Genomic DNA, 21,694 nt, shown 5'->3' with positions numbered 1-21,694 from the left:
TGATTTCAGTTATCTATAAAATATGAGATAAAGATATACCATGCTGCGGAGGGTGGTTGTGATTGCCCTGTTATTTTTGACGAGTTATACGCTAGTTTGAAAATAATAATAGTTATACTGTAGTGTCAAGGTGGTTTGAACCTTTGAAGAAGTTTGTAAGACGATCTCCTTGAAACACAGCTCGTGATGTCAAATCCCAACATGACCATATATTTCACTTTTCTGTTTTTATTCAAAATGTCGTCGCTTAGTAGCAGAATGTTAACTTATAAGAGTTTGTTAGTGTATACTATCCCGTGTTTGGGGTGGGGGTGAGGGAATACTTTGGCGTCAGCTTTTGTAAACAGATCCTAATGTAAACCTAGGGGTCTTCGTGGTCATCTTTCTAGCTAATTTGAAGAGTACAGACACAGGCCAGATTCAGAGAGTGACGAGCCTTATCTAATGTCATTAGACAGAGTCCCGTGGTCAACCCTTGGGTTAAACGCTCGCTTCTGGAACTTATCTTCAGCCACATCAGGTGCAGGTCAATCTACAGGCGACGTGTTGGCGCCTATATCACATCCAGCCCAAAGACCAACGGACTGCCTAAAGCCCCGCCTTTGTTATTTAAGTACCAAATGGTGGACCAGTCAGCTGCTTCACTTGTTTTGTGCGCACACTTCCATGTATAGTGCCTGTGGCCGTTAGAAGAACACAGGGGATAAGACGTGAGCTTGCCAGACTAGAAACACGCTGTACGGTGGCGCTGAAGTAAAGAGCGATGTAAAAACACGTTCACAATCTGGAGAGTGCATTTGACTTGTAATAATATTAAAATAATTGTGTCAACGAGCTTTGAGTCCGTTCTGTAAGTTCCAAATATGCAAGGGGATACGATTTCACTTTAAAAACAAAAAACTAAGTTAAAAAAATTCGCCGGAAGATGATAGGGCGAGGACTTGGAGTTTCCACACAACCCATGTTACAGTGTTTTCTTATAATTCTAGCAGTCGTCTACTGCAATATTCCTAATGTAGCAGGTAAGTACAAAAGCCATCAAAGATTTCTTTCTAATCTCTTAGAAGTTTGTAACGTTTTATATCGTTAACAGCGATTGTTTCGTAGTGCGACAAGATGGTTTAAATTTCTACGCTTATGACGTTCGGTTACATAGGTGGAGGAATTTGACTGGTACTGGAGGCAGTTTTAATTCTGTAGTGAATGAATGGGAAACAGAGACCTGTGTATAATATGAGATGAAAGTCTTTCTTTGAACATTGTAAGTCGGGTGCCATTAACTGCTGGTGACGTTCAACCCCCCCAAAATCAAAGTTGCTCCGCCATCTATTGTCAATTGTAAAAAAACAAAACTCTAGTAATAAGCGTACACACGATGGTTAGAGCTGACAAGCAATATTTCTCGTATAGTAGAATGCTAGCATTACGATATAGTCAGTGCTACACCATGAAAGTAACCGTGAGCTGTACTGTTCGATTCATTCACTCAGGTGGCAAAGAGGGAGGCCGCCATGCACGTTTGAAATTACTTGGGGAAGAGGTCATTTTTATCGGTCAAAACTCGTATGTAAAAAGAGATGGGGAATCGTCACCTTTAATTAAAAGAGAAAACTTTAATTACAGGAGCAGCTTTAGATACACCAGCTAAATTAATAACGCACACAACGTTACGAAATGCCTAATGAAAAATTATCCAATATGTCCATTGAAGCGCAGATGTTGTAAAAAAAAAACAGGCAGACAGACAACCTTAATGAAGCTTGTGTAACATTAAATTATCTCGTGTTTCTTCAGAATATGCATCATAAATAATAAATATTAAATTAATGTAAATAGCAAAGTTCTCGTAAATATTTTAACGTTAGAAATTGTGACATTTGTAATGTTAGAGAAAAACCTGTCCTGAGATAGAGAGAGTCAGGAAATGAGTAACTAACTTCCTGCACAGGATTTCATGTTTAATAAAAAAGTGAAACAAGCATAATAAATAAACTTAGTACTTCAGAATGTTTTTTTTTAAATTTCGAAGTACAAGTTCGAGGGAAGTTCAGTTCAGCTTACACTTTGATCAACCCATATTATTGATTTTTTACTAATCTCCTCATCAGGTACCTCGAACACAAGTTAACCAAGGAGAGATAAGCGTATGTACAACCACAGTTATGTGGTGTATGAGTGGTGACCCTTGAGTCGTAAAATATTAAAGATTGTCACCTATTTAAAAATTTCTGGTGTGGTAAATTGTTTAACTTTGAAATCCTGACGACTATAATTGTGCTCCTTATGTGTACAGCGTGTTTAAGTTTCTGACAATTAACTATAGTAATATTCTCAGTGTGGTAGGACAATTAAGATGATGACACTTAGATAGAACAAAGTTTACGTGTGCCAGGAGTGTTAAGGTGTTGGTCAATTATAACGGATTATCTTGTGTGACAGAATCGTTAAATTGTCGATCAGCCATGACGATGTTTCTTGTGTGCTGGGACGGCTGATACGTTGAAAATCAACCATATTGATTTGTCTTGTGTGATAGGACGGTTGAGAGTCTAATAATAAACCATAACGAGATTTCTTATATGGAAGCATGGTTGAAATATTGACGGTCAATAACAATGTATCTTATATGGTAAATTTGGTTTGTTTGTTTTTTTAATTTCGCGCAAAGCTACACGAGGGTTATCTGCGCTGGCCGTCACTAATTTAGCAGTGTAACACTAGAGGGAAGGTAGCTAGTCATCACCATCCACCGCCAACTGTTGGGCTACTTTTTAACCAACGAATAGTGGGATTGGTCGTCACATTATAACGCCCCCACGGTTGAAAGGGCGAGCATGTTTGGTGTGACGGGGATTCGAGTAGAGTGTCTTAACCACCTGGCTTTATATGATAAGACGGTTGACGTTGTGACGATTTTCTGTATTTTTCGTTCATCAGAAAAGTTGAGAATTTAATAAACTGTGATGATGGTTCTTCAGTTCCGTGAACCAGAATTTAATAAACTGTGATGATGGTTCTTCAGTTCCGTGAACCAGAATTTAATAAACTGTAATGATGGTTCTTCAGTTCCGTGAACCAGAATTTAATAAACTGTGATGATGGTTCTTCAGTTCCGTGAACCAGTAGTATTTAATTTTATTTAATATAAACGACTATATTCAGAATCTAAAAACATAAGCTAGAGAAGCAATTCGTATTGGAAGTTCGAATTTAAAGATACACAAATACTTAAACTTCGAAATGTGTTTTTCTTTTAGCAAAGCCACAAAGGCTATCTGCTCCGCCCACCGAGGGGAATCGAGCCCCTCATTTTAGCGTTGTAAATCCGGAGACATACCGCTGTACTAGCGGGGGGCAAACTTCGAACTAAATAGAGACGTAGATAAAAATGTTTATAGAAATTCCTACAACATGCAAGTTTAGTTAAACATAAACATTAAAAGTATAGTTTTAAACACACTCGTATCATCTGCTGGAATAGTGTAGAAAATAACCCACTTTCTTTAAGGGCACAAAGTGTTGTTTGTTTAAAACCGTGATTTGAAACAAGTTTGAAAATAGAAATATACTCGACTTTATTATCAGTTAGAGCACTTGGAATGTTATACTATGTAACATAACATTTTAATGAGATATCTTGCTTTACATTCTGTAATGTTCTGACGCAAGGAATGGAACGACGGTAATATTTATTTTTGCAATACAATAATAGGTAATTCGTACTATATACTTTTTTTGAGTTTCATACAAACGTAGTTACTCACGAGATAACATCTGCCCAAAGTTTAAGGCACGGCGCGCTGAGCTGTGCCTTTAACTGGTGTTAGAAAGGCTGCTTCCGTTATCCCGTCCACTTCAGCAAAACGTGTCGCCAGTTAGAGACGCCAGCTGTCGTAGGGTTCTTGATGCCTAGCCTGTCTTCGTAAAGGTTTCTCATTTAATTAACGAGGACGCATTTTAAAGATTCTTGACCCGGTCGTTGATACTTTAAACGTTCCTGACATTGTAACATGAAGATGGATGAAAAACAATATTAGTTCTAAGCTTATAATCACGAAACGAGGACAACTTTTCATACTGGGGTCCTAAATGTTCGGAAGTGAAAGAATTGCTAAGGGAAATAAATTCCCCGTTTGCTAATAACGATTAATACTATTCGGCCCGGCATGGCCAGGTGGGTTAAGGCGTTCGACTCTTAATTTTAAGGTCGCGGGTTCGAATCCCTGTCGGACCAAACATGCTCGCTCTTTGAGCCGTGGGAGCGTTATAATGTGACGGTAAACCCCACTATTCGTTGGTAAAAGAGTAGCCCAAGAGTTGGCGGTGGATGGTGATGACTAGCTGCCTTCCCTCTAGCCTTACACTGCTAAATTAGGGACGGCTAGCGCAGATAGCCCTCGTGTAGCTTTGCGCGAAGTTCAAAAAATAAACAAATTGTTCACGCAAAACAAAATATAGAATATTCATTTTTTATAAGTTTTGAGGTTCGACTCGGACCTTCTGATTTCGCGTCTAATGTGTGTAATAATAAAAAGACGTTTTTCCCTTATTTTAATAACTGATTATGCTAAAGAAGGTAAGAATGTGAACAGAAAACTCAACCATGAATTTTCTTTTTCTCTCTCTCTTTTAGACTGAGCCACTGAATGTGATACTACATAAATTTTGGCTATTTTTTGGTCATTAGATGTTGTGGTTTAAATAGTTGACACAATATTGTTTTTTGTTGTGATAATAAATAGAGTATTATGACGAAAATGGTAGCCAGAATACTATTTTATTGTTTTTATTATGATAGTTAATAATACATTGTGGTTAATAAAATAAGCAGAATACTATTTTATTGTTTTTATTATGATAGTTAATAGTACATTGTGGTTAATAAAATAAGCAGAATACTACTTTATTGTCTTTGTTGTGATGGTAAACAACTGTTATTCTAACAGCCTAAAAGTGAAAGAAAATATTATGTTAATCACTCTATATCCACTGTATCCAATATATACACATGTACACCGTCAATTTTCATGAATCATATTACACAAGTGAATTTTGATTATTGTGAATTACAAACCACATTTGTAAGTAAGGGTTAAGAATACAATATTATTTATTTCATTTTACACATATTCATTTCAGTTATTTATCTATTATTTTTCATTATTATATCTATTTGAATTACTTTCAATGTCACTTACAAGAAATTGTTAATAAGACGAACAAAATGCTCAGCAGATAGCCCAATGTGGCTTTGCTGTAACAAAAACACACACACACAAAATGCTACATAATTATTCAAAAAAATTTATAAAAAACAACAAACAAGCTATAAGAAAACACAGACACACTCGGCATACAAATAAATGCCTCTACAGGTACGCATGAAGGCTAAAAGCTTCTAGGGCACTATGGCTAATCAAATAAAACGGTACACTGCCTTACTGTCTTTGTTGTGAGGGTAAATAAGGCACTGTGGATAACAATATCACAGAATACAACACAAATACAGTTAGCCCATTGTGTAACTTTGTGGTTAACAACAAACCAACAAAGAAACACGTGATGGTAAATGGCTATTCTGGTTAAGAAGTTTGGTGGACAATAATGGGTATTTGTTAGATAGCGAATAGGGGAATGTGGTTAAGATGGTACGCAGAATGATTACAATCTTTTTTGTTGCTCTAGTAAACACACTCGCAAGCTTTGAATTCGCATCCAATAGGGTAGTAAGCGTTTGTAACAGTGAGAAAGACATTACGTCAAGAAACGGTTTGTCTCGTTTAAGTACTGAGAAAATACAGCTATGAATATCTCTTTTTTTTTATTGAGTCACTGAATATGATAATATAACTGATCGTAATACGATTAAACATTAAAAACACTTAGGTATCAAGAAGTTTCAAGTGTTAGTAAACAGATGTTTTAGTTAGGCAGGTGAATAAAATAATATTGTACTTTTGATGAGACAATAAATAGAAATTTGTAGTAAAATGCTGGATATGATACCTTGTTATATAACGTATTTGTATCAATAACACATCATACGTTACAGAAGTTAATAGAAGTTTAGGAGGATAAAGCTCAAGAAAGATTATTTTGCTGATAATCTAACCCATCGTGGTCGTTATGAGATGAGTGTAGCCCCCAGTGTATGGCTGGGTATTCACACCGCTAAAAAGCGGGCACAGCACAGATAGCCCATTGTGTAGCTTTGTGCTTAATTCAAAACAAACAAACGAGGTGTGTGTTGGTTGTAGAAAAATACGATAATAAAAATGTGATCTATTTATACTTTTATGTGTGTACGAATAATGGTAACGAATAAGGTTTTCCTATGTGGATATTGGCTCTCCATGGTTCCTTGTATTAAATATTACCATTTATTCTTGGTATGACTCAGGAAGTGTTTAAGTCCTAAAGTAGAAGCTAAAACTGAACCTGACCTGGAAATTTTTTACTTTGCGCTCCTGTAGGAGATAGATCGCTTTGCCACTAGACTTGGATCAGTCAGACCCTGTAATTAGTTCCCTCTCGACGCGGATCAAGAAATTATAGGAAATCATAGTCTTTGTGAAACGGTGCCGCTGACAAGAATGGGGAGCTGGCTTAATTGTGTACGTTGTCAAGTTGTTTGATCTGTTGAGTGTTCACGAAATGTCTCGTCGTATGAGAGCAAAGTCTGTTTAATACGCATCTGTATGTTTATGTCACAGTTAATGCAAAACACATAGCAAATTTTATTTTATATAAATTCTTTTTTTTTTTCGTTGTAATGACTGTTCTTTTCTCATAATTAAGAGGCCCTATTAAAAGCATTTCATTTTTAAAAATAGAATACTGAAAATGTTATGACAAGTAGTACTGAAAATCTCTATAGAGTATTAAGCCTAGTTAGGGTGAAGTTCGCTTTTAGATATTTATAACGGCAGTAAGACGTCATCTTCTTAAGCGTAGCAACACATTGAAACCGATAAGAAAATGGCTTAAAGCTGTACGGCGAACAAACTAAATATGAAACTGCCCGTTAGTCTTTCAGCAGTACTTCTGTAATTGGTCGTAATAGGTTAAAGTATTTAAAAACTAACTTTGGTGTCAAAACAATTCTATAAAAGTGTAAATGTTACATTATATTTTAGTATGTTTAATCATTTAAAAATAAACTTGGGTATCATGAAATTTCAATAAAATTTTAAATACAATTTTATATTTTAGTAGCTTTAAGCGTTAGAAACTGTTTTATAATGTTGAATATATTCTTAAATAGATGGCATCATGGTCTTTAAGTCAGTTCGAATAATTCAGCGCTCTCTTTCTGACTAGAGATCGTTTTAGATCAATATAGTGATCGATAGGCAAAATGTAGGAACTTAATTTTTCTGGTCATCTTTACGTATAAATACTGTAGTAGTTTAACGTGATGGCCCACGTGAGACAAACAAATGTTTAGTTATATATTTGAACCTGACGATGACCGAAGAAGGTCGAAACGTTGTTCACTCCTCTACGTAAAATTTTTCTCAACCAAACGAGCCGTTTTTACAAATTAATTTCTCTACAAGTGAGTTTTCTCGACATCACTGAATGTTCAGTTAGTTGTATATATAATTTAGCAATATATTATTGTGTCACAACATGGCTTCCTTCTACGTAACTGAAACAGTGCAGTCTTTTATTTTCTTGTTTGTTTTTATATTGTCAAGCATAAATTACACAATGGGCTATCTGAGCATTGTCCACCACAGATATCAAAACGTGATTTTTAGCGTTATAAGAGTATAGATTTACCGCTGTGCCCCTGAAGTTTGACGTGATTTTAGCTTCTTCTCTTGTTTTACTTTAATCACATTTAGCCCGCCAGGTGGTTAGGACGCTCAACTCGTAATCGTAGTGTCGCGGGTTCGAATCCCTGTCACACCAAACATGATCGCCCTTTCAGACCGTAGGGGCATTATAATGTAACGGTCACTTCCACTATCAGTTGGTAAGAGAGTAGCCCAATAGCTGGCGGTGGGTGGTGGTGAATAGCTGTATTTCTTCTAGCCTTACATTGTTAACTTATGGACGGATAAACAGATAAACCTGGTGTAACTTTGCGCGTAAAAGCGTGTGTATGTTTTTTCTTACAACAAAGCCACATCGAGCTATCTGCTAAGCCCACCGAGGGTAATCGAACTCCTGATTTTAGCGTTGTAAATCCGTAGACATACCGCTGTACTAGCGGAGGGCTGCGCGAAAAAAAAAAAGTTTCTTTTTAGTGTTAACTCTTTCGAAGTATTACAATGCCCTTCTCAATTTTTTTCAAAATGCTATTTCACAAAACCTCGATGGGTCAGCGATAAGTTTACAAACTTACGAAGCTGAGATCCGGGGTTTGATTCTTTATGGTGAACAGATGGCAGAGAGCCATTTATGTTGCTTTGCGTTAAACTAGAATGCGAATAACGACAAAAAGTAATAACAAATAAAAATGAAATTTTGAAAACCTAACAATTCTTACATTTGAGGCCTAAAGATTAAAGATTATAAGTAAATAATCTTTCAGAATATAAACACGAGGAAGTTATAAATATTTGTTTGTTTCAGTGCAAAGGTATTCAATAAGTTATCTAAGCTCTATAAACTACGGGATATCGAACCCCGAATTTGAGCGTTTTAAGCACGTTAACTCATCCCTGAATCTTTAGTTGTAAATAAAATATTTCATTGAATGCGAATATTAAAATTCTAAAAAAAATGCTGGAAACTTTATTTATTTAATTTTAACTTGTAAATTAACATAGAATTCATATGCCAGTCTGAAAGGAAAAAGTAGTGAAAACACATATGTATACCTCCATAAAAAATATAATTTGACATGCGCTCTCTAGCGTATACATTTTTAGAGATTTCAAAGTACCCTAGTGTCTGGACCACATACAGAACGTTGTTCGGCAGGCTGTTATAGTTTTCAGCAAAAGAGTTTCTACTGTGCTTATATTACGACAGACATAAAATTAGAGAGAAAAAATCTTCCCTCGCTGAAATAGCCTATAATCATATAATATTATAGGTCAAGTCACGTTTCTGGAATGAAAGGCAGCTTCAAGAAAAGGCTACAACACCGTGCTCATGCGCAGTGTGTAGGCCTCTGCACCTGCAAGTCGGTAGAAGCGGTCTTGGCTGCTCCAGAGAGCAAACGCCTAGAAAATTATTGTTTACAGATTTATGTCGCCAACTGACGAGCTAAGGTCGTCGGAAATCCGGTTCTCTAGCCGCTACCCGTTCATTAGTTCGGCCTCTAACCCTTAGTTAGCAAGCTAGGCTAATGTATACGTAACTATTACATAGGCTGGTAGCAGCAGGAGTTAGGCTTGGCACAGCAACGTTTTAGGCTTATACTCCTCTCTCAACGTCATTTGTGCTAAAATAAAAATGGTATGTCCAAAGTTTGTATTATCCATGTGCGACTTTATGGTAACCTTAAATCTTAATAATCCCCTTTTTTATGGTAACAAACGTTCGTGTTTTAAGCTGGGAATAAAACTAATTTATTGTAAACATTCTGTTTTTAAAATTATGCATTACATTTTACTTGAGAAGCAAATTTTACATGTGTAAACACAGACATATATTTCTTTTTCTCTCATGAATTTACATTTAATTATATATATATACTTTCCTGTGTAGGCAGTATTTCATAATAGACAATTTTTAGGTCAGTAATAGAAATAACCTGTGAAAGATCCAGAAAAACTGTAACGTCAGTTAGGTTGGTCTAGTCAAACTTACCAGCATGTTGAGTAGGCGCATAAAGATCAGCCGGAAATAGCATTTATATGGAAAGCCTGTTCTTTTAAAGTCAAATGTACCTCGTGGTGTTAAATATTAAAGTCCAACAGAACACAACATTAGTCTGAGAAATCGTGTTACTTGAATGTACCTCGTGGTGTTAAATGTAAATTCCAACTCAACACAACATTGATCTGAGGTATCATGTTATTCAAATATACCTCGTAATGTTGAATGTCCAGCAGAACACAACAATGATCTCAAAAGTGCAGAATGTTCACTATAAAACACTACATAAACGGTGTTATATGCTCCAAGAAATTCTACATATAATGGTTGTTATGATATTTACTCGGAAAGTGTGAAATAAGTCTCAGAAAATTATGTATTGAACATGTAATCACATTGTTATTGTTAAAATTAGTAAATTATGTGACGTAAAGATACCAACAGCATTTCATGTCATCGTCCTTTTTAATGTCTCAACAAAACGTACCATCACCGGTTTCATAATCCATGTTCCTGAGTGATGAAACCCCATTTTTAGTTTCATTAACTTTCTAACTTGCTGCTGTGCCGCTTTGTGTGTATGTGTGTGTGGGCTTAGTACAAAGTTTAGTCCGATGTAACGATAACCACTGTGTTACTATACAAACACACAAAGTTTGGAATAAAGTTTAGTGACCCAAGTGTTACAGTGGTGTGTCTGCGGACTTACAACGCTAGAGACCTGGTTTCGATACTCGTGGTGAGCAGAGCACAGATAGCCCATTGCGAAGATTTGTGCTTAACTTCAAAGTTTAGTCTGGCTTCACTATATAAAAACAATTAACGACAGTCAGTCGACGCCCAACTTGTATCAATATCTTGTGTTACTAACCGACAGCTTGCTATGAAGTCCAATCCGCTCTCATAATTGTAACTTTGTATTTTACTCTATAAAATAATAATAGTTTTCAAATAACCTACATATTTGTAAGGGCCCTTAATAAGGGTGCCATCTATTGCTCTAATAAAGAACTACTACCGACCAGCCAAAGAAACGAGTTGTACAGAAGATTTTAATTGTGCTCGTAGTCGAATGAACGAAACATCAGGTTCATTCATAATGTAAAACTCGACATGTTCAGTACGTTGGTGAGATAGAAATGTTTGCATTTAAGTATTAACTTTATGCGCATAAAATTCCCGGTGATCAATACCACATTCAATCTTTTGATTTCAGACTTGTGGGGGAAGCAAGAGTTTTCTTGGAAGTATATTAACTAAGTGCATGTGCATGTCATTGTATGCTAACATAACACAGCACATGTGTTACCTCCTCTACCAACACATGGCGACCCTATATATAAAAAACAGAGAGAGAGAGAGAGGATAAAAGAGAATGTGGGGTTTGGTTACGTTTGTGTTTACTGAGCAATTAGCGTTGCCTCTCCGTTCGACCTCTACCACCGTTACTGTGCCTTCAGCCTCCTCTCGACTCTGTCTTTGGAATGTCGGATGTTATCGTCCAGTGATATACGGACTTACATTTCCAGTTATAACTTTGGTATTCTTCAACAACGTGGTACTAAAATAATATAATGAATATAATGTCAGGGCGTTTACATTTTATCCGTTCCCCGCGAGTACAGCGGTAAGTATACACATTTCCAACGCTAAAATTAGGGGGTTCGATTCCCCTCGGTGGGCTCCGCAGATAACCCGATGTGGCTTTGCTACACGAAAACACTTACACGTTTTATCCAAATATCGTTCGTTTCAATAGTTTATTTCCGGTTACAATATTCAAACGAAGCAATAAAATTTAACTTTCAGTTTGTTGTTGTTTTTATCTCTGTTTGCTTCTCCGTCTGCATATGGTTCACGTGAGGGATAGAGGGCGCTTCTGTGTCTCTGTAAATGAAAATGAAATTAAATGCTATCCATCAGATGACTTGCCTTGATGAATGTACGTTTTCATTCGGATAACTTGATCTGACATTGAAAAGAATAACGCAGCATGGCATGTGGTGTTTCTGCCACGAATGTTTGTTATTTTAGGGATGGCTAAGTAAACGGTTGGGTTCGCTACCATGACCCGTTGACCGTGGGGTATGAAGGGGGTGGGGCTACTTACTTGATAAACGATCAGTCTTTCCCTGCGGAATTCAACTGTCTTACAGCGTATAGTGAGAGGCCACACCGCAGCCTTGAGTATCTTGCTTGGGTTAGACTGATATGCTGCTTACATTGACTGCCAGTGGAGGAAAAAAAAAAAACAAAAAAAAACCTCCATCAAAAGAAAACAAATATTTTGACAATGGTTTAACAAAACAATAGTTTTGGTTTTTCAGTTAATAGTATCCTTCATCTTATGCTGGTATATTTTAACTTTATTTCATTAAAGTAGTTTGTTTCCAAATCAACTGAATTTGTTTTGGAAGTTTTTTTTTGTTCAAAACGACACCACTATCTGCGCTGAACCTTACCTAATTTTAAACTGATTGACTAACTGGAAGGAAAGCAGTTAGTTAACAACGCCCACCGCCAACTCTTGGGCAACTTACTCTTATCCGATTGAAACGTTGGCCAAGTGGTTAAGGCAAATAAATAAACAAGGAACTAAATTACTCTGTCCACCCTATATTATATCTTTAATTAGTAATATATCCTGTGTACTAATTATTTTATCTTCATTTGTTAATTAATAATTTACAGGTAAAATTTTCTAAAGTTAAAGTTTTCTATTCACCTGTTGTTATGTTTTCATTTGTCAGAGTAATTTCTCTGTCCACCAATAATATAACTTTAATTTCTTTGTCCACCAATAATATAACCTTAATTTCTCTCTCCACCAATAATATAACTTTAATTTCTCTGTCCACAAATAATATAACTTTAATTTCTCTGTCCACAAATAATATAACTTTAATTTCTCTGTCCACCAATAATATAACTTTAATTTCTCTGTCCACCAATAATATAACTTTAATTTCTCTGTCCACCAATAATATAACTTTAATTTCTCTGTCCACCAATAATAAAACTTCAATGAGTAATATTTTCTGTTCACATTACCTTACCTTCAATGAGTAAATTATCCTCTCTGCTGGTTGTTACATCTTCACTAGTTACAGAAAAGTTCTCATGTTCGCCCAAAATTAATTTTTCATACCTAGCTTTTCTAATCCTTTCGTACCCCGCTGGTACAGCAGTAAACATATGGATTTACAACTCTAAAATCAGGGGGTTCGATTCCCCTTGGTAGACAGCAAATAACCCGATTTTGCTTTGCTATAAAAAAACGCACACACTCAGACTTTCATCGAAATTCAGTTTTCTGTAAAACTGTAGAATTTTAAAGAAATATGAAGTATTATTTAAAAATAGATATTTATTTCTTATTCTGAAATATTTCAAAGCCAACAGGTTGTGAAGAGCAAACTGTATCTTATGTCCCTCAATGGTAAGTCTGAAGGCTTATGACACAGTTTATGGACACAGAACAGACTTACTGCTTTGTACTTAACAACAAACACACAGATTATCTTATAATGTGACAGTAAAGTACGTTTGTAAACCGGTAACCACGCGTTATAAATAAATGTACTTAATAACTAATAATCTTGTTAAAACTTCTCTAGAAAGTTTCTCGTGTTTCCACTTTTAATTCGAAACATTTTGTGAAATGACGTACAAAAAGATTGTATTCTATCTGATGTTCATGTATTTTCATCTCTCAGTCTTTTCCAATCATTAGTAATACTTCCAGGGTTTGGTTTTTGTTGATATTAAATACAAAACTGCACGGCGGGGTGTCGCGAAACCGATTTTCAGCGTCGTCACAGAACAGATTTATCGCCGAACTACAGGAGAGCTATTGCCAGTTTTGTAACTTATTATAATTTCTCTTTTCACAACAAGCAGTGGCATTATTTTAAATTAATTCGTGTTTTTATCTTGTTTGTGAAGAGAGATGACCATTTAGTCTCACAAAAATGTAATAAATTGTTAAAACAACAATTAACAGTTTGGTAACTTTCAAAGACTATCTAATTCTTACAAATTTTTCTTCTTTGACCAGCTCGACATGGCCAGGTGGTTAAGGCACTCGACTCGTAATCCGAGGGTCGCGGGTTCGAGTCCCATTCACACCAAACATGCTCACCTTTTCAGCAGTGGGGGCGTCACAATGCGACGGTCAATTCCATTATTGGTTGGTAAAAGAGTAGCCCAAGAGTTGGCGGTAAGTGGTGATGACTAGCTGCCTCCCCTCTAGTCTTGAACTGCAAAATTAGGGACGGCCAGCGCAGATAGCCCTCGTGTAGCTTTGCGCGAAATTCAAAGAAAACCAAATACTCTTTAACATACATCAATCTCTCCATTAGTGTCAGTGTTACTGTCGCTCACACTTCTATGTATTTCAGTTTTAAGTCGTGTCTTCGTCATACTTTTATCTTCGTTAAATGTTTATTTATTATTGACCCATGATGTTCCATTTGATTCTCTAATTAATCATTCCTGTCTTCATTCCTGTCAAGTGATTTCTTATCAAGACGAGATCACACATATGATATTTTTTTGTCTTTGTTAATGTTAATTTTACGTAGCCTTGACACCGATGACTTTGTATCAGAGTTACTATCCTTCGTTGCCTATCAATCTTTGTTTTTAATGCTGTCTTTTTAACTTTCATATTTTTTAACTTAATATTGACACTTGTTGATCTATATTCGAGTTAGTGTCTATCGATTGTCCATTTCTTTCAAACCCTACATATCGTAGCTTATTATACTTGTAATTCACTTATGTTTGCTTTTTTTTTCTTCTAACATTTATCGCTTTAAATACTCTGTTACTGTTACACTCACCCCTGTACTTGTATTATTTTCGAGTAGTGGTAACCATTTCACTAGCATGCCCTTAAACAGAGCTACTATGGTTAGTTGTGCTTGGTTTCTTTGTTTATGACACTTTATGGATTTCGTGTATAAATTACAAACGTCATTCTTTCGTGGAACACTAAAAACAAATCTAATGTGTGATAGTTGGGGCAACTTGGAAATTCTCCAAAGTCATGCAATTGAGTTTATATATTAATAATTTCGATTTGAATTAACTGAGTGATTAAGTTAAGTATTCTATTACAAAATACAGCTTTTATATAAGGAAGATTATTTTTATAACAGGTGCGAAGTTTCGATTGCTAGAGCTATCATATTCTAATACAAAAGTTTTAACGGCAAACAAGTTTTTAATGTATGTAGCTTGTTTGTTTGTTTTTGGAATTCGTGCAAAGCTTCACCAGGGCTATCTGCGCTAGTCATCCCTAATTTAGCAGTGTGAAACTAGAGGGAAGGCAGCTAGTCATCACCACCCACCGCCAATTCTTGGGCTACTCTTTTACCAACGAATAGAGAGATTGACGGAAACATTATAACGCCCCCACGGATGAAAGGGTGAGCATGTTTGGTGTGATGGGGATTCAAACCAGCAACCCTCGGTTTACCTGTCGAGTACCCTAACCACCTGGCCATGCCGGATCTAGTACGAATTTGTACGTGTATGTACATATATATATACACACACACATAGACACATATGAATGTATACATTATTTCAATAAATTAAAAACGTGTGCTTGTTACAAATAAATAGCATTTATAACAATTTTGTGTCATTGAAACTCTGTAAATACTTACTAGAAATTTTAAAATATTTCAGTTACGTGATTTTATTTTATTTTCTCTGTTTTCAGGCGAGATAAGATGTTATTGTAACTTCCCTATCTGCATAAACACTGGTTATATGTGCAAGTCAGGCTTAGGTTCGTGCTTCTCCGAATACCTGCAGTCTACCTACAGTAATGGCCAGTCCAGGTCAAGTCATGGCTGTCTAGAATTTCTCAAGGATAGAAGCATAGCCTTATGCAATCAACTTTCCCGCCATGCCAACGCTTCCAAACAAATATTTTCTAAGCTTCTCTGCTGTGAGGAAGACATGTGTAATTACATGAGCGTCACCATTAGAAGATCAAACATTTCTTTTCCACGAGGTAAGGGGTTTGAATGAAAAAAAAAAATGCTGAAAAATATACAAGAGAACACACTGACCTTTTATGTTTTCTTCTGTTTTTATAGCAATAACATATGAACAACAGGCTTGCAAAAGACATCTTTTACATACTGGACAACCAAACGATATAATTACCAACGATAAATAATAACATTAAAAAAAATCATGATTATGACTAAAAGTGTGAAAATACAGCGATAGAAGTATCGTATTGCGAAGACATGATATGATTGTATCGATACACCGTCTGGTACGATACGAGTTACGTATCTTCACGAAATTTGGCACGTTTTTAGTCAACGTTATAAGATTTTTGTACAGAAAAAATTAGAATTTCCAATGAAGTATTTTTGTTAAAACTAATGATTTAATAAAGAAAGACAAGTACTGATTACTACACATTGTCTTCATTTCTTTTATCAAAAACATTACATGTAAAGTAACATTAACAAAATAAATAAACGGATATTAACTATTTTACGTTTCTTGCCATCTGTCATGTGATTGATAAAACTTGAGAGTTTGAAAAAGCTGCGTAAAGTTTGATGTAGTTAAATAAGACAATGTTAGTGATACAGATAATAAATTAAAAAAACCAAAAACACATTTTGTAACAAACCGTTGGTAGAACTCCTGTATCTAGATACCTATCGTATCAACTACTATTATGAGATGCGAACCTTTAGTTGTAACAACCCGAACTGTCAACAGTACATTTTACAGAAACCGTATACTGTCAAAGGATACTCCAACTTAACTACTCAAGGTCAAACAATATGCGTGTCATTGACTGATGTGTTAAATAATACGTTTGTTTTAGACTGGAATGTTGAGCGGCAAATTTGTCATACGCTGGTAGATAGACTGGAGTCTCAATCGATACGTTTGTCAAAGACTGGAGTGTTAATCGATACGTTTATCATGTAGTTTGGAGTGGTAATCGATACGTTTGTCATAGACTGACTGGAAGACTGGAGTGTCAAGCGATAGCTTTGTTTAACACTGGAGTGTCAAGCGATAGCTTTGTTTTACACTGGAGTGTCAAGCGATAGGTTTGTTAAATATACCCTGGTCGCAGACTACACTACCAGAAAATATACTTATTGTCGACTGAATATCAAACAATACGCTTGTAACACACAGAATATCAAACTTTAAACCTACTAAACAGTTTCACACAATAGGGTTTAAATCCACACTAACAGAACAATACCAAAGCTTTGACATTTCACATATCCATCATTGTGTTGAAGAAGGCATGTAAAATGTTGTTTCACATTGTTTCTTTAGTGAGAATTTAACTTTTACTGTAAATTAGTTTACACGGTGTTGTTTATTTACCTGTCATTAATTCGAGTTTTCTTTTTCGAACGTATTATTTTCATTGAATATTTCATATCAAGTTTCTTTCATATCATGTTTAATTCCACTGCTTGTACAAGTTATTAAACCTATCAGCATTACAGATGATCTGCTTTGCCATATAATAACATACAATTTGCATTTGTCTTAGCTCTACCTCTTCAGAAAATAACAAACGAACTTGATAAGACTCGTTTGCCTGCATCATTTTTAATGTTTATATATGTGTTTATATTATTATTATTACCACGGGTTTCTTTCTTTTTTTCTTACCAGGTATGTACAAATATAAAGAAGGCATAGACCAACAGGCGGCGCTAGAGTATGACTTATGGTTTCGAGCTGCCGTGATTGCCGTTCCGATTATTGGAGTTTGCATCTTAATATTGCTTGTGTTAATAGCTGCACGCATGCTCAGACAAGACAGTAGGCGTCGTCGTCAGTTCCTGGAACTTCAACGTCAGCGTCAATTTAAAGCCCACCTGTTGCTTGGTGACAGGTCAGGATCAAACTGGCATGGGATGTACAAACACTTAGCTTTGTCACGTGATAGCTGGTGTTCAAACATTAGTGTACTCGATAAACCAGTTGCATTCTATAACTCAGTGACAGCGAAATGGGACGATTATAATAAGCCCACAGTTTTTGTGTAGTTCTGTGTGATATAAATTCTTCCCGTAACCTAGCGACGACGAAATGTGAAGGTTATAATAGGTTTGTGTAGCTCAGCCTAACTTCTAAATTGGTACTCCAACTTAATATAAAAATACATGAAGCTTATAATAAGTCTGTAAGGTTTTTGTGTAGTTCATTTTGAGCTCTAAGTCCATTCTCAAACTCAAGAACAACAAATAGGAAATGTATGACTATTCAACTGTTTGTGTGTGGTCATCTACGTTATAAGTTCAAGCTGCAACTTCGTGAAAACAAAATGGAAGAATATATATTTTAACCGTTTTTATAGAACCGTTTTATGTGTAAATGTATTCTGTAAGTCGATTGAAGATAAATGGGTAGGTAACCTTAGTGCTATAGTGTAGCCCCACCTACACTCTGAACCCTTTCCACAACATAGTGACTGACGGCTTGCCAGGATCACGTGTAAGATGGTCTAAAAGTCTTTTTTTTTTTTTTTACTGCAGTTCAGTCTACGCTGTTACCAGGATGTGTGACTTATTTTGCTACATTGGTGGTCCCTCAGTGAAACTAATGTAATAGCACCAAGTGCTTTTAACTATGTAAATATGTAAATACTTTGATAAGATAATGTTTCTTATTACCACTAGACTAAAATATAAATAGTACTGAAACTAGGAAGTCTTTCATTCCTTCACAAAATAAAAAGAGTTATAAGTGGTTTTCGAAACCAATTTTTAATCTACCTTCTCAGACCAATTTTTTCAGATATATTTAAAACGCAAAATATTTTGAGATTATATAAATTTTACAGTCTATGTATCCCATAGTAAGTAGAATTGGGAGACTTTTTTAATTTGTGAAATTTACAGTTTTGGAAAATTTCTATGCCTTTGTTTAGATTGAAAAGTCATAGTACGCTAGCCTCATATTCAAAGCGATTTCTTAATATTATATTATTCTTAATATTAAAGTTTTGTATGTACAGTTTACGTTATTTGTAGATAAGTGAAACAGTAAAGTTAGAATTTTCTCACAATCTTTGACTGTTCTATTAGGCACGACGTGGCCAGGTGGTTAAGGCACTCGCCTCCTAATCTAAGGGTCGCGGGTTTGAATATCCCGTCCCACCAAACGTGCTTGCCCTTTCAGCCGAGTGGGCGCTATAACGTTACGGTCAATTCCACTTATTCGTTGGTAAAGGAGTAGCCCAAGAGTTGGCGGTGGGTGGTGATGACTAGCTGCCTTCCTTCTAGTCTTACACTGCAAAATTAGGGACGACTAGTGCAGATAGCCCTCGTGTAGCTTTGCGCGAAATTCAAATCAAACTGTTCTATTAAAACCTACGGTCAACAGTATTCTTCATATAGATTACAGTTCCAAAACTTTATAGAGATGGCGCTTCAGTATAATGAAATTGTTATTAAATTTTAGAAGCTTAATATCACTGAAATCATATTGCATGCGACTGATAAAATATTACAGTTTATTTTGTTTCTCTAGTGATCAAATGAATTTAGTCTATTGTGGATTTTAAAAATATCTACAGCGCATATGTTTTATTACTGAGGTTAGTTTCAATGCTTCACCACCTTTCGGCCTTCAATACCACGATATTAATGTTAAATATCACTTATTGTATACAAAATAAACAGTTTGGGTAATAGCTTTACACACCATCATATCTATCCCATCTAACTCGATTTGGTATTGGGCGAAAAGTCTATTAAGCAGCGATGTGTGGCAGATAAAAATATGTTTGTAATGCTGATATTTCACACCTATATAAGTGTCATCGTTTCTTCATTTTTCGGAGTTTAATGCTTCAACAGAACTGAGTAATTTGGTGTTTGAGTGTGTTTTATTACATCAAAACCACATCGTGCTATCTGCGGAGTCCACCGAGGGGAATCGAACCCCTGATTTTAGTGTTGTAAATCTGTAGACTTACTCCTGTACTAGAGTAGGGCTGAAGAATTGGAGTTGAATAGATATTTTTCGATTCGTTTTTGAGTAACAAATATACCGAATCTACCGAAACAAATGTTACGATTGTTGTTGTTTTTTCCTTCTCCGTGTCATACAATAATTATTTCGATTCTTTGACCTAAGCAGCCACCCTCTAGTACAGCGGTAAGTCTACGTATTTACAACGTAAAAATCTGGGGTTCGACTCTCCTTGATGGGCTCAGCAGATAGCCCGATGTGGTTTTGCTATAAGAAAATACACATACAGACCTAAGTATAAAGACTTGTCTAATTGATTAAAGTAAAAATTGGTTATTGAAAACGACTGTAACGACAATGTTAAATAAATCTTTTTTTTTTATTTCTACAAAGTCTAGTTATATGTACCTTGTCAATGGTTTAATGGTAAATCCACGAGCTAAAATGCTCAAAATTGAGTTTCGATACCGAACTAATGGAGGGCAGATCACAGATAGTCCATTGTGTAGCTTTGTGTTTTATAACAAACTAAAAATATGCACCAGAAGTGGTTCTATGGGGAACTCTTCCCCCCTAAAATAGTATCCCCTAAGACATTTCAAGATGGCGTTTAGAAACAAAACAACTTATTTTACAGCTATGAATAACGAACTATCAATATCCAAGACTGGACCACAAACAATGTTAAATAAATAACATAAACCTATTTCTTTTAGCGGTCTGCCCACTTAAATCACCGCTGAGTTGAGGTTTCTTAGACAGTTTCTCTTTTAACTCCCAATGTTTCAGGTGTGTAACCTTCACTGATATATACATAGCATCGTTACAAGTTACTGTTTTAAAGTGGTTGCGCAATGGATTTTTTTTTTAAACAGTGAAAAAAAAATAAAGTTACGAACATTCGTTTTTGTTAAGCCTTGTAAGTTGCGCGGTATTGTACTATTTTTAATGTAGTATGTTATTTATTTGAAATAAAAAATTGAATTGAAGCTACCTTTATTTGATTTACCTTTTATATGATAAGAGTGTAAAACATGAAAAAACACAAAAACAACCAACAAGCTAAGTTCTAATACAACTTGAGCCTTTCTCACAAGTTGCAAAATATATTTTTATTGATAAATCGAATTAGAATGAGAGAAGTTGTTTTCATACATAACTAAGAAAACGTAATCTCTAACAATGTACAAATACAGAAAATCGCGGGTTCGAATCCCCGTTACACCAAACATGCTCGCCCTTTCAGCTGTGGGGGCGTTATTATGTGACGATCAATCCCACTATTCGTTGGTAAAAGGACTAGCCCAAGAGTTTGCGGGGGGTGGTGATGACCAGCAGCTTTCATTCTAGTCTTACACTGCTAAATTAGGGACGGTTAGCGTAAATAGCCCTGGTGTAACTTTGCGCGAAATTCAAAAAACAAACAGTCGTCTCATGTTTCTTTTTTCAAGCGAACTTTTCACACAATTGAAAATTAAAATAAGTTTCAAATGTCTTAACATCTAATTTACTACATCTTTAAAAGATGTTAAAATATTAGCTTCACATTAATTACCAATATGATAACAACTTGGAATTTGTGAGAATTATAAAAAACGTTTGTTTTGGAATTTCGCACAAAGCTACTCGAGGGCTATCTGTGCTAGCCGTCCCTAATTTAGCAGTGTAAGACTAGAGGGAAGGCAGCTAGTCATCACCACCCACCGCCAACTCTTGGGCTGCTCTTTTACCGAAGAATAGTGGGATTGACCGTCACATTATAACGCCCCCACGGCTGGGATGGCGAGCATGTTTGGCGCGACTCGGGCGCGAACCCGCGACCCTCAGATTACGAAGCGCACGCCTTAACCCACGTGGCCAAGCCGGGCCCTTAAGATTTAGAAAATAAAATTTTATTTTCTACAGAGTTATTAGCTTATGGAAT

At 35.8% G+C, this 21,694-nt stretch overlaps 1 protein-coding gene across 1 annotated transcript; it reads left to right on the top strand.

The window, feature by feature from the left end:
- The first annotated feature begins 421 nt into the window (after positions 1–421).
- LOC143234308 (BMP and activin membrane-bound inhibitor homolog) lies at positions 422–20,763 on the top strand. Its single transcript, XM_076471577.1, has 3 exons — positions 422–1,022; positions 15,509–15,805; positions 17,464–20,763. Exons 1-3 carry the CDS (start codon positions 926–928, stop codon positions 17,838–17,840), a joined length of 771 nt encoding a protein of 256 aa, XP_076327692.1. The 5' UTR covers positions 422–925; the 3' UTR covers positions 17,841–20,763.
- The last annotated feature ends 931 nt before the right edge of the window (positions 20,764–21,694 follow it).

This window comes from Tachypleus tridentatus, chromosome 12, assembly GCF_004210375.1.
Source record: "Tachypleus tridentatus isolate NWPU-2018 chromosome 12, ASM421037v1, whole genome shotgun sequence".
Classification (NCBI taxonomy): Eukaryota; Metazoa; Arthropoda; class Merostomata; order Xiphosura; family Limulidae; genus Tachypleus; species Tachypleus tridentatus.
Note: the sequence above shows the minus strand (reverse complement) of the source record. Positions and strands in the feature narration are given on the sequence as shown.

What these genes read in the sequence shown, in the direction of transcription:
- LOC143234308 (XM_076471577.1), top strand. Translation starts at nt 926, where the DNA reads ATGATAGGGCGAGGACTTGGAGTTTCCACACAACCCATGTTACAGTGT. An exon ending in CAATATTCCTAATGTAGCAG is followed by an intron (nt 1,023 to 15,508) that starts GTAAGTACAAAA and finishes CTCTGTTTTCAG; the next exon opens with GCGAGATAAGATGTTATTGT. An exon ending in AAACATTTCTTTTCCACGAG is followed by an intron (nt 15,806 to 17,463) that starts GTAAGGGGTTTG and finishes TTTTCTTACCAG; the next exon opens with GTATGTACAAATATAAAGAA.